General features: G+C 39.0%; 2 protein-coding genes across 2 annotated transcripts; one reads left to right on the plus strand and one right to left on the minus strand.

Moving 5' to 3' along the window:
• Nucleotides 1-955: 955 nt before the first annotated feature.
• LOC113273168 lies at nt 956-1,387 on the minus strand. The gene has a single exon (XM_026522929.1). The coding sequence runs from the start codon at nt 1,385-1,387 to the stop codon at nt 956-958; it is 432 nt and encodes a 143-aa protein (XP_026378714.1).
• A 4,141-nt stretch (nt 1,388-5,528) lies between these two features.
• LOC113362757 (probable alpha-mannosidase At5g13980) lies at nt 5,529-12,777 on the plus strand. The gene is made up of 29 exons (XM_026605249.1): nt 5,529-5,923; nt 6,017-6,100; nt 6,234-6,322; nt 6,468-6,642; nt 6,806-6,925; nt 7,040-7,123; nt 7,206-7,277; nt 7,450-7,563; nt 7,639-7,739; nt 7,819-7,912; nt 8,006-8,173; nt 8,269-8,358; nt 8,760-8,825; nt 8,919-8,975; nt 9,235-9,454; nt 9,546-9,676; nt 9,831-9,899; nt 10,056-10,115; nt 10,195-10,266; nt 10,352-10,399; nt 10,507-10,626; nt 10,807-10,872; nt 10,959-11,071; nt 11,214-11,298; nt 11,389-11,499; nt 11,588-11,683; nt 11,974-12,021; nt 12,159-12,227; nt 12,405-12,777. Exons 1-29 carry the CDS (start codon nt 5,717-5,719, stop codon nt 12,651-12,653), a joined length of 3,078 nt encoding a protein of 1,025 aa, XP_026461034.1. The 5' UTR covers nt 5,529-5,716; the 3' UTR covers nt 12,654-12,777.
• The last annotated feature ends 518 nt before the right edge of the window (nt 12,778-13,295 follow it).

Raw genomic sequence — 13,295 nt, forward strand, 5'->3', positions numbered from 1 at the left:
AAACACAAGTCATTTGTAAATAGTGAAAATACTCTTTCCAAAAAGTTTAGGTCGTTTATTGTGGCCGTGTATGTTGATTACTAGGGATACATAGGCTCTATCATCACAATTGAATATGCTGAATGATAAAGGGTTGTCTTTAGTAAAACCATAGACATGTGAACGTCTAACCAACATTTATAATAAATGCACTAATGTAATCCAAAATGATTTTTGCTCGGTATTTGAATTGAAATTTCATTCTAAAATTAAAATCTTAAAATGTCATAGGAAATAATTAAAAAAAAAAAGAATACAAAACAAGTCTTAAGAAACAAGTGCATAAAAAGTCTTAGGAAATGAAACAAGTGCGGAAAAAGTCTTAGGATAGTAAAATAAGTGCATTCTACGCTCCGTTCTCATAAAAGTTATCATTATTAGTTGGGTAAACATCTGCGTTTTCATCCACATCGGTAGTACCCTCATCATAAGTGGGGAGGGCATCCTGCACCTCAGCGGGGGCGACTTTACCGTCTCGCAATCCCAGCACGTGACACTGCCAAATGTGCTTGGTTAAATCTGCTTGTAAGAATCTCCACTAGGCATGGCTTTCTCTCACGTTACCTTGTACTGGAGGTGTTTCTTCTCGTCCATCGTAGCTCGCCCATTCCGTATCACGATACTCACACTCCACACACATGTTATGCATTATTAAACACACTCTCATAATTGTTTGTACGTCAGGAGGAGACCAGTAACGACAAGGATTCCTAATTATACCCCATTTGGTATTTATACCACCAAAAGCACGCTCCACGTCCTTCCTCTTTGCGGAGTGGTATTCATTAAATTTCTTATGGATCGCCGGCATAGTCTCGCGTTTCTTATAGCCATGGACATCCCCCGAAATTTCATTGTAGATTCCGTCGACCAAATAGTAACCATGCTTGTACTCGTGACCGTCGATGCGAAAATTTCAAGCAGGGGATAACGCGGCCATCTCTCTATCAAATAATCCCGACTGCGCCAACACATTCAAGTCGTTGTTAGCCCCGGCCTCGCCAAAATAACAGTGCCAGAACCATCTATCGTATGATGCCACTGCCTGTAAAACAAGATTTGGTTTCTTAATGTGTCCCTCGTGTGGAACGGCTTCTTCAGTAGGACATAACCTCCACTCCCAATGGGTGCAATCGAGGCTTCCAAGCATTCCAAGAAAACCACGAGCTTCATTATGAGCCAATAGACTCTTAGTATCTTCGGTTGTTGGTTGCCTCATGTAGCGGTCGTTAAAAACCCTAAGTAGTGCATCCATAAAATTTTTAATGTACATGTATATTTTTTCCGCGACCATCTGAGTGTAATCGTTAAGGATATCTGCAGCTACCCCGTTTGCTAGGTGTTTCATGACGGCGAGCACTTTCATATGAGGAGAGTGACCGAAATGTTACAAGCATCTCTTCGCTGTAAAAAATCACGATATTGGGCGCAAATTTCAGTCAATATTTTAAGAAAAAGTTCTCGGGGAAAACCGTGACGTCCCTTAAAATGCGCAGGTCCGTATCTGCAACCCGGGTTGAAGTAGTCCTGCATCATCTTGGCATCCGCATCCACACGACATCTGTTAATGGTCCTCCTGCTCAAAACATGTACTGGTTCGGGTTGGTGCAAATCATGTGCCTCCTGCAAAATTTCCTGATACATGATTGTATAATCTCCATGACTATCATTGTGGTACCGTTTAGGGTATGTTGCATGTCTCCGTCGTCGCATATATATAACGACAACTGACTCCATTTTACAGCTATAAATTTTTTTTATCAGTCACGCCATGGATTTAAAATGGTATATTGTTTCATAAATGTCATTGAAAAATAATATATAAGGCACATAAACATGAAATATCAAGAACATAGAATATGGATAATACGATGTCCAGCATATATTAGGAGAAACTAAATATATCATACAAGAACAAAATAACAAACATGTACTACACCCTCGCTACTCAACAACATTATAAGCAGTTGTACCAGACTAAGTGAAAAACCGACTATCTGGCACAACTTCCGTATCAGCACCATTATCACCTCTCTGACCACTACCATGAACACTACCCTGCCAACTACCACCCAAGCTCAGCCCTAAAAGTTCACCCGAGTTTGGTAAATCACTATATATTGGATAGGCATGCGTCATTGACATGTCGGGCTCTACACGAACGTTATTATCAACACCTACAGGGACATAATATGCATTCAGTGTACTGGGGTCTCCGGACTGACGCTTACGGCGGTGTTGGGTTTCCTGCTGAGATACACCTGCATTATAAGTGCTAGCAAAGGTTTGTTCTTATCGACTTGAATACAAGAGGCCATGAGAAGTTTCAGAACTACGATGTGTTGTGGGGGTGTTATACTGCGCACGACGACGAGACTCATCGTAGATTCCCTGTCTGCTAGATTGGATGTACTAGTATGCCTCCTCCGCAAACTGGCGTAACTCTTCCTAAAAAATTAAAATAATTTTTTTAACATACTTATTTAACAATAAATAATCTCCAAATGAAAATGAAAATGAGATATAAAAGGATGAAAATGAGATATAAAAAGACTAACCTTTGAGGCGTTGATATCATAAAAACTGTATGGGTTGGGTGGTTGCCTGGGGACTGCAACTAGATCTTCAGACGAATCTTTGTAGAAAGGCATGTCACATTGTATGCTCGGGAGTTGCATCATGGACTGTCCGGCTTGGTCGTATGTGTATGTCTGGGATGACATGGTAGGAGGTGGGTATTGGGGCATCAAACTCCGAGGTATACCACCGTGACCAACTCCGATATCATCACGTGTGTCTATGTGAGTTGTTTCTGTCCTAAGAGCTCCCACACTATGAGTTCTCCAAAACTGGGAATACACTTCTCCCGGGACAGGAAGGTAGTGGTCACTAATATCAAGCACTGTCCTATCAGATACGTCCTCTAATCGAGGGGGTTTGCATGGGATAACTATCGCACCTAACACTTGCCTCATACACCTCTCGGCCAGATAAATAGAAGCTCTTGTTCCGTCCTTAACATCCTTGAAAAGATATCTCCTCTTAGACATCTCAAGTGTTGTTTGGAATGCATAAGTGTGTTGGTGTACACTATCCAGGAACCAGGGGTCCTAAATAACCGCATCTCCCATACTCATGTCTATCTGAGCGCGTGCATCAGACATAAAGTGTTTGTGAAGATCTACTTGTCCCCTATCCCGAAGGTTCGACCCACCAAATAGAAGAATAACAGGGTGTGGATCAAGTTCATCATTTCTTAGGTTTTCCTTCAAAATCGGTTGACAATTACGGAAATAAAAATAATACCAGAATTCTAAGATCATCGACATGCCACCCATCTCCTTCTGTTTGCACGAACTCCAGTCATCCAGATGTTTATACAAAACACCCAAAGTGGGAGAACCCCAATCATAAGACCCAACATCACCCAAATTATCCAACACTACACACCATTGTTTATCTACTTTAAGACTACAGTCTGGAAACAAAAAAGCACCAATACACCAAAGCAAGAAGATTCTAGTCAATTCATCGGCAATGTCGGTATTAAGCTGCTCCTCCCTACTCAAAATGTAATTAGCCAAGTTAGAATTTCGTATCGTAGATGCCTTGGAATCATAATCTCCAGTTTCAGACCCAGAGATTTTCTATGTCCCATAACATATAACACACCCCGGAAATACTTATCATCCATAGCTTCAAGTTCTTGCGGCGTCATTGTTTCCTTAGGTAATTCTGGGATTGGCTTACCTCCTCCGATTGGAATACCAGTCAACCGGAATAAATCTAGAGGGGTCAAACCTATCTCAAACTCAGAGAAGTGAAAAGTTTTAGTCTTCTTCCACCACCTCTCACATAAAGCTTCAGTTAATCCCTTATCCGCATACTTAGCATTAAATTGGAATACGGACTCAAAACCACACATTTGAAGAAGTAGAATTGCACGAGGGTTGTTATGAACCACTATCTTGTAAAATTTATATACGTTAGTCCAACTACTCCTAGATTTTACGTCTCTCTTTTTAACTAAGTCCTCACATTTATGTTGTATCCGTCCGACACCTTGAGATAGTTCGGATACCTTCTCATACCTAGACCAATCGACATGCTCCATTATCTAAAAAAGCAAAGAGTAAGGGAAGCACAATCAACATGTGAATAACAAAGAATCATCCACATATATTAATCTATGCATAATCAACATATGAATTCCCACAATCAAATTTACATCACATTGAGGTATGCACAATGCTCATATGAAAACCTCCATCAAAATGATATTAACAACATCAATTCCACCCATATAATCATCTAAACATCAACTCAAAACAATACATGAGTTAATCCTCAAAATCATTGCAAAATGCTAGAATGAAAACCTCCAACAAAATCATATTAACAACATCAATTTCACCCATATAATCATCTCAACATCAACTCAAAACAACACATGAGTTAATCCTCAAACTCATTGTAAAATGCTAGAATGAAAACCTCCAACAAAATCATATTAACAACATCAATTTCACCCATATAATCATCTCAACATCAACTCAGAACAACACATGAGTTAATCCTCAAACTCATTGCAAAATGCTCAAAACAAATTTGTTGACATGCTTATCAAATTACAAATTACAAATACATTTATCCATGCATAAAGACAATTAAATCATTCAACTACAATCATGAATTAATGAATCAATCAATCAATTTGTGTTTCACCTAAATGAACCCAAATAGCCAAAACCCTAAGTTGACATTCCATTTTTTTTTCAAACCAATTCAAAAATTACGCTACTGCTCCATGACAATATAATCAAGTTTATACATTCAATAGGATCGAAATCAATCCTTTATAACTAAAATCAAAAACCCAAAATCAACAAAATCAATCAAAATCAAAATTTCATACCTAGTGTTGCTTTGTTGATGAAATCTCCCAAAAATACCACCAATAGATTCCCCACGGCTTCTAGAACAAACCCTTGAAAGATTTTCGCTCATTAAACACTAAATCATCTTGAATCAATCCATGAAAAGTGAGGTTCTACGGATTTAGGTTGAAGAAGAAGAGGAAAAAAAAAGAAGAAGAAGGAGTGCGAGCGGCTCCTGTGTGTTTTAGGATTCCCTATGGCACACCCTTAGGAACGACGCGTGGACCGGTCAACACGGTCAATACGCCGTTAGGAAAGGTGCATACGAGTTTTCCAATGCTGCGCCGTTTCTAATGGCGTGCCGCGCACTTCAAACTGCGCATCGCCAAGGAATCTTGGATCCCCACTGCGGCCGGGTGTTAAGTTTTGGTGACGTGGATCGGGTGAGAAACTTGAATATTAGCGTACCATTTGACGCAGCCTAATAATGGGATTCAATGAAAAGCATGAGCTCCGAAAGCTTTTGTAGATATGAGTCAGATTTCCACTGAGACATTGAATTAAATTACGGATAAGATCACTAATTACTAATCATATTTTATTATTTGCTTAGGACTGACACTTCACTACACCACAGTGGAGCTGACACTTCAACTAACCTCAAAAACTCTTTGTTTCCTCTGGAAAATCAGCCAAACTCAATCAACTGGACCACTTTGTAAACCCTAATTCACAAATAAAACCCTTTCCCGTTCAAGCCAAACTCTGTGACTTCAATTTCTTCCTTAGTTCATTGATCCATGGACATCAGAGTGTTTTTCATTCTTCTTGTACTTTTAACTACAACATTTGATTCATTTGTAGAATCAAAATATATAGTTTATAATACTAGTCAAGGTATTGTTCCTGGGAAAATCAATGTTCATATGGTTCCCCATACTCACGATGATGTTGGTTGGTTGAAAACTGTTGATCAATACTATGTTGGTTCCAACAATTCTATTCAGGTCTAATCTTTTCCCCCAACATTTCAATTTTAATTGGATTTTTGTTTTAGAGGAAACATTGACTTTTTTTGTTGTTGTCAAACTTTGGTATAGGGAGCCTGTGTTCAAAATGTATTGGACTCTTTGATTCCGGCTTTGTTAGCCGATAAAAATCGGAAGTTTATTTATGTAGAAATGGTAAGATCAATAGTCTTCGTTTTGTTAATGGAACTGATTTGGGTGTTCAAAGGACCTGCTTATGTATGACACTATAACTATCTCTTGTAAAAGTTTGATATTAGTGTGATTTTGTTTGATGAATCATGCATAGGCATTTTTGGAGCGTTGGTGGGATGATCAGAGTGAGGAGGTCAGAAGTACGGTGAAAAAGCTTGTTAGTTCGGGTCAATTAGAGCTCATGTATGATTTCGTTTCGTTTGTTGAAGTAATTTTGAACGTATTTTGATAAGATACAGCAAATATGTGTTAGGGAAGCTGAATATATCTGTTGGCTATAATCCAGAAAAATAATATTGGTGGCTCATGTATGATTTTGGTTGTACAGAAATGGGGGAATGTGTATGCATGACGAGGCGTCGCCACATTACATTGATATGATTGACCAGACGACTCTTGGACATCGGTTTATTAAGAAGGAATTTGGTGTGACTCCAAGGATTGGTTGGCAAATTGATCCATTTGGACATTCTGCCGTGCAAGCTTACATGTTGGGAGCACAGGTTCTTTTGCGCCTTCTTATGTCCAAGACCAGATAGGGTCTTTTAGATTCACCACTTTTATTGTTTCTGTATACAGCACACACACTGCTTTTTTATTTGAAGAAGTTAATTTGTGGATGTTGTGTTTATGCTGATGTGGATTGCCAAAATATTTCTGCTGTAGGTGGGATTTGATTCTCTTTTCTTTGGTCGGATCGATTACCAAGACAGAGAAAAACGGAAAAAGGAGAAGACCCTTGAGGTTGTATGGCGGGGTTCGAAGTCCCTTGGTTCATCTGCGCAGGTGACATGACCTAAATGCGACAGCTAGTTGTGAAGGCTTTGCTCTTCATTCTCTTATGCTAGTTAGTTTTGTGTCACATATTATAACAGATACTTTTTGTTTTCAATGTTGCAGATCTTTGCTGGTGCATTCCCCGAAAATTATGAACCTCCCAGTGGTTTTTATTTTGAAGTTAATGCCGAGTCACCTGTTGTTCAGGTAATTAAGGCATGAGAAAGGACTTTTAAAAGGCTCTTGTATTTTATGTTAAGAAGTTACTACCATCCTGTCTGTATTGCAGGATAATATGAAATTGTTCGATTACAATGTTCAAGAGCGAGTTAATGACTTTGTAGCTGCTGCAGTAGCACAGGTAAGTAGGGACCTGTTATTTATCGCTCTCTTTCAGTATGGCCGTGTTCTTGAGTTCCATATGATCTTCAGAATGCTATTATTGATACTTTTGATGTCGCATAAGTTTTAGTCTTCACATCATCTGAGAAGTAGCGGAAGTTCAGTCTAACTGAACCTCTAATCTTTCTCAGGCTAACATAACTCGAACAAATCATATTATGTGGACCATGGGGACAGATTTTAAATACCAATATGCACACTCATGGTACAGGAATATGGACAAGCTCATCCACTATGTCAATTTGGTAAGTGGTCACCCATATCCATTTAGAAAGTGCTGATTGCTACTCTTGGTAATAGCTTTATCCTGATGCTTATAGGATGGGCGCGTCAATGCCTTCTATTCAACACCATCTATTTACACCGATGCTAAATTTGCAACAAATGAATCGTGGCCACTCAAGACTGATGACTACTTTCCGTGAGTCTTAATACTTAAATTAACCATTCCTTCGTTATTCATTTTAATCTTTGTAAAAATAGAAGCTTGCTGTTTTCAGATATGCGGACCGTGCAAATGGATATTGGACAGGATACTTTACGAGTAGGCCAGCTTTGAAACGCTATGTCCGCGTAATGAGTGGTTACTACCTAGTAAGTTATTTGTTCCCTGATTCATATTTTGAGTAAGAATTGCGTCTTCTATAGTTAGGTTTTTTTTTTGCTTACGAGCCTATGCGCAACCAGGCAGCAAGGCAATTGGAAGTCTTCAAAGGACGGAGTGAATCTGGCCCCACGACGGACAGTTTGGCTGATGCTTTGGCGATCGCTCAACATCATGATGCAGTTACTGGAACAGAACAGCAACATGTGGCTAATGATTACGCTAAACGATTGTCATTGGGTTATGTTGAGGTGCATGATTTAGGTGTACTAGCAAAACATCGTTCTAGATTGTTCCATTCCATACTTGAACTTGAAATTCTTATTCCTGAGTATTTTATTATCAGGCTGAGGAGTTGGCTGCATCTTCACTTGCCTGCTTTGCAGAATCGAAATCAGAAACTAGATGTGGGAAAACATTGACTAAATTTGACCAGGTAACATGTTCTTGTGGTGATGTTTATTGATCGGTCCATAGAATATCTAGCTGTGTCCTCCAATCTAATTTCATTCTCACATATAAGAGAAATAGAAGAACTTCTAATGCATGCAGAATATTGAAACTCAATATCCCCAGCGTTTTATTTTCTTGAAATGTTTTCTTGTTTACCTCCTGTTTAGTGTCGGTTCCCCGTTCCCTAATTGCAAATGAAGAGAAATCACAATTGGCTTTCCCCCCTTAAATGAGGCATAACAAAGTCACTGGAATTCAGTTTTTTGAATACTATATTGTTTATGTTTATGCAAGAAGTCGGGCCAAGGCCAAACAACTGTTTTCTAGTTCACGTGAAGTGGAATTACTATTGCTGAATAACGATTAGAAACCTCTCTTCTGCAGTGTCCTCTTTTGAACATAAGCTATTGTCCTCCATCAGAAGTCGATTTCACAAAAGAGAAAAACTTGGTAGGGTCTCCTCCTTTTTGTCTTTCCTTTCTTTCCTGATATATTAATGATTACTAAGTTCTCTCAGTCCTATTTTTTGGGTTCCTTTTCCAGGTTATCGTTGTTTACAACCCGCTTGGGTGGAAACGGGAGGACGTAGTTCGAATTCCAGTAAGCATTTTTTGATCTGATTCATTTTCATGGCAGTGTGCAAAGTTTTGTAACCTGTTTCCCCTTCGCTTGTCATTCTTGTTAGATATTAGAAAATCCGAAGCTTTTCCAGCTGTATCTCTTCTAGAGAATATAACGATGAACTCAGTTTTAATGGCATTATAGTTTGCTGTTATTTAAAAGCACAGCTAGATTGTGATGTAGATACGTTTGAAGTCCCCTTGTCTCATTTCTTCTTAAATGTACATCTTTGCCTCAGATCATCAGCGAATCAGTTACCGTACGAGATTCAAATGGAAAAGAAGTTGAGTCGCAGCTCATACCTCTAGTTAATGCTTCTGCAGCCATTAGAAATTACTATGTTAAAGCATACTTGGGTATAACTCCAAGTGAGGCACCTAAGTATTGGCTAGTATTCTCAGCATCGGTACCTCCTCTCGGTTTCAGCACTTACATTGTCTCAGGTGCAAAAGGAGCAGGTTAGTCCTTTTATCTTCATTTTTAATCGTAAATTTTCCTGGATATTGACACTGATGGCTGCATTATTATTTTTGTTTGTTACAACTGCAGGCATTAGTTCTGCAATGTCCACAACACTTGCATCAAAAGGAGGTGATATGAAAGTTGGGCAAGGGAATCTGAAACTCATTTATGATGAAAATGAAGGCAAACTTACTCATTATATTAATAGCAGAACCTTGGTAAGATATGTGGTTAGTGCGTTGTTGCCTGCAAAATAGACTCCTGTGATTATCATCTCTGGAACTCTTTATCTGCATAATATCGTGATTTTATTTTTTGTGCTATATTGTTAGCAAATTCTGCAAAACTGAAGTTTTTTGTTTACTTTCAAAGGTTAAATCACCTTTAGAAAACTCATACAGTTTTTATGCTGGACATCTTGGAACCAAAGAGGATCCTCAGGTAGTCGGTTATTTTCAAGCAAACTTTTTTTTGTAAACCGTCTCAGTCTATTATGTTTTTTTTTTCTTTCTTGGAACGTTTATGTTTTTTAATTTATTTGTAATGATACAAAATTTACCATTTGTGACTTTTTTCTTCTTCTTTTGGCTAACTAAGGCCTCGGGAGCATATGTCTTCCGGCCAAATGGCACTTTTCCCATCAAAACTGAAGCGAAGGTACATTATCCCCTCTAAAGTAATTGTTCATATAAGATATAGATTGTGGAAGTCAATTTTAAATGTTCTGTTGGTGCAGGCTCCGTTGACTGTTTTCCAAGGACCAGTTGTGGATGAAGTACATCAAAGGATCAACCCATGGATCTATCAGGTTCTCTACCTGTCAAAGTTTTACTATTCATGTGTCGTCTTCACACCGTCTCCGTTCTGTTTCATTAATAATAAAGCCTTTGCAGATCACTAGAGTCTATAAAGGAAAGGAGCATGCTGAGGTTGAGTTCATCGTAAGTGTGCCATCTACTTCTGTTTGCAACTTACTATGGTTATGTGCAACCATAGTACAAAGTTGACGTTAACATCTCTCTCTCTCAATGACGGTCTCGAACTTCAGGTTGGACCTATCCCTGTTGATGATGGAACTGGGAAAGAAATTGCAACACAAATTACAACTAACATGGAGACAAATAAGACATTCTACACAGATTCCAGTGGACGGGATTTCATAAAAAGGGTATGTCACATATATTGCATATATCTGCAATTATTCTCAGAGTTTTCATGTTGCTAGTCAGTTCACGTCTTTGACTAACATATTAAGTATATGGGAACGTTTTGGTACGAGTGTTACTGCCTTTTTTCCCCGTAGATTTTGAGTAAATACTTAAAGTTGGACTTCATGTTTGATTTCCAGATTCGAGATTATAGAACAGATTGGGACCTGGAAGTGCATCAGCCTGCCGCAGGAAATTATTATCCTGTATGTTTCTTGTGAAAGGAATAAGTAAAGCATTTGTCTTTAAAAAGATTATGGACTTTATGTACCAAGTTTTTTTCCCCTTTCAGATTAACCTCGGGTTATACATTGAAGATAAAAGCACAGAGCTCTCAGTTTTAGTGGACCGAGCTGTAGGTGGATCCAGCTTAGTGGATGGACAGATAGAGCTCATGCTCCACAGGTTTTCATCTTCTCTTTCTTATGTGTCAGTGCAGAAATAGGTGTCTCATTTCCGTGGTTACGTTCGGTTCCACTAGTTGTTAACTTTAAGTGTTAGTTTCAGACCTTCTTTTCCTTTTCTTTCTCTCCTTTTGCTAATACAGGAGGCTGCTCCACGATGATGGTAAAGGAGTTGGAGAGTCGCTAAATGAAACAGTATGCGTCCTTAGTGAGTGCAAAGGACTAACAGTAAGTGCATCTTCCCACCTTTTTAGTCACATGATTATGTGGTTTATTGAACGGAACCAAACTCTTACTGGATTGTCCCCATTACTGCAGATCCAAGGAACCTTCTATCTCCGAATTGATCCTTTAGGAGAGGGTGCCAGGTGGCGCCGATCATTTGGACAAGAGTTATATTCTCCGTTCCTTTTAGCCTTCACTGAACAGGTGACTGGAAAAATATCTGATAGTACTTGTTTTAGTGGTGTTGCCCGTTGATCCTCGTGTGCTTGCTTCTTATCTTCTGATTTGGCAGGAAGGAGATAACTGGACTAGCTCCCATGTTCCTACTTTTTCCGGAATTGATCCTTCCTACAGTTTACCTGATAACGTGGCATTAATAACTCTACAGGTAATGAGTATTGTCCTTGTGATAGGATTCATGGGAAAGTAACTTGTGTTCCTTTGCTCAGTTCAAAACGATGAAAGAGAGTAGAATACCTACTCCATAGGAACTCAACCTTGGAATAAATAAAAATGGAACTCTAAACACTAATTGCGCCATGGTGGAACTCTAGACAGTTCAGCATTGACTAGAAAATCTGGTTTCCGATGTTTCTCAACCTTTGCTCCCCAAGCCATCTCACTAGTAAAGTTCGAACTTCACAAAAATATGTTAATGGTCTTTTTCTGAATCTGCAGGAGCTTGAGGATGGAAAAGTTCTACTTCGGTTGGCACACCTATATGAGGTAATTATTCATCTCTACCTAGTAGTTTACCTTAAACAGTTTTGGCAAACCGCGATCTCATTTTTTATAATACTGGAGTCAACCCAAAAAGTAATGTACGTTCTTCTAAATTTCTCTTAATAACTGAAATATGCAAGGTGGGAGAGGATGCTGATCTTTCTGTAATGGCTCATGTCGAACTGAAAAAATTGTTCCCTACCAAGAAGGTAAGTTCTCTGCATGAGACTGAGACTCTTTATCGGGGTAGGGATCCCAGGGGCCAAAAATAGGCTAGCGAGCCAGCTGACATTGGTGGCAATTGCCCGCAACCTATACTGATCTGAGCAGCACGCCTGTATAAATGTTATAGGAGTACTTTGTAAATTATTGATTGTACTTCACAGATAAAGAAGGTAACAGAGCTGAGCTTATCTGCAAACCAACAAAGAGCAGAAATGGAGAAAAAGAGATTGGTTTGGAAAGTAGAAGGCGCTTCAGGAAAAGAACCGGAAGTTGTGATAAGGGGAGAACCTGTCGATCCTACGAAACTAGTGGTGGAGTTGGGACCAATGGAAATACGAACCTTCACAGTTGATTTGGATTACATATACCTGAAAGATCAAAATGTTTCTGTAGGTTCCTCACACATTTAGAATGACCGTCCTCTTCTTGTTGATTTGCAAGTTTAAATGTTGCAGAGAGAGCTACTCTTCAAATAGTAGAGGTTGTAAATAATGTCCAGCTAAAATAATGACAAACTGAATTTTTCCATCACAACCTTCGGTAGTGATTTTTTTTTCTTAATTTTTTTTAACAATTCCATATAATCTTGGGAACATTCTTCTTGTACTAAACTCCTCCGAGCAAGAGGTTGAATGGGCGAGTGTTTGCGCCTTGAGGAATGATCGCCACCAAGGTTGCATGGCGACGGACAGGGGACACACGACGTGTTGCGGGGAACATTATATCAACCGGTTCCCAGGATTTTCTTAGGCGTAGAAAAAGAGCCACGTTTCATTGAAACATTCAGATTCATGTCACGTGTTTCTTTCCCCACTCCCCTTCTTTCTTCTTAATGTCGTTGCCAAAAACTCAGACTCATTTTTTCATAGGAATGAGACGAATTAGGGTTTCTTCCTCGTCGTCCTCATCACCATCAACAAATTCACGACCTATAACACCTTCCTGATTTGTGTTGTAGTGATCTTTACACTCGTCGTTCTCGTGTTCAAACTTCAAATTTCTCAGATTACAAGAAATATTGTATCAACCGCGCTGAAATCAAAATTCTCTCT

The sequence above is a fragment of the Papaver somniferum genome, chromosome 4 (assembly GCF_003573695.1).
Source record: "Papaver somniferum cultivar HN1 chromosome 4, ASM357369v1, whole genome shotgun sequence".
Classification (NCBI taxonomy): Eukaryota; Viridiplantae; Streptophyta; class Magnoliopsida; order Ranunculales; family Papaveraceae; genus Papaver; species Papaver somniferum.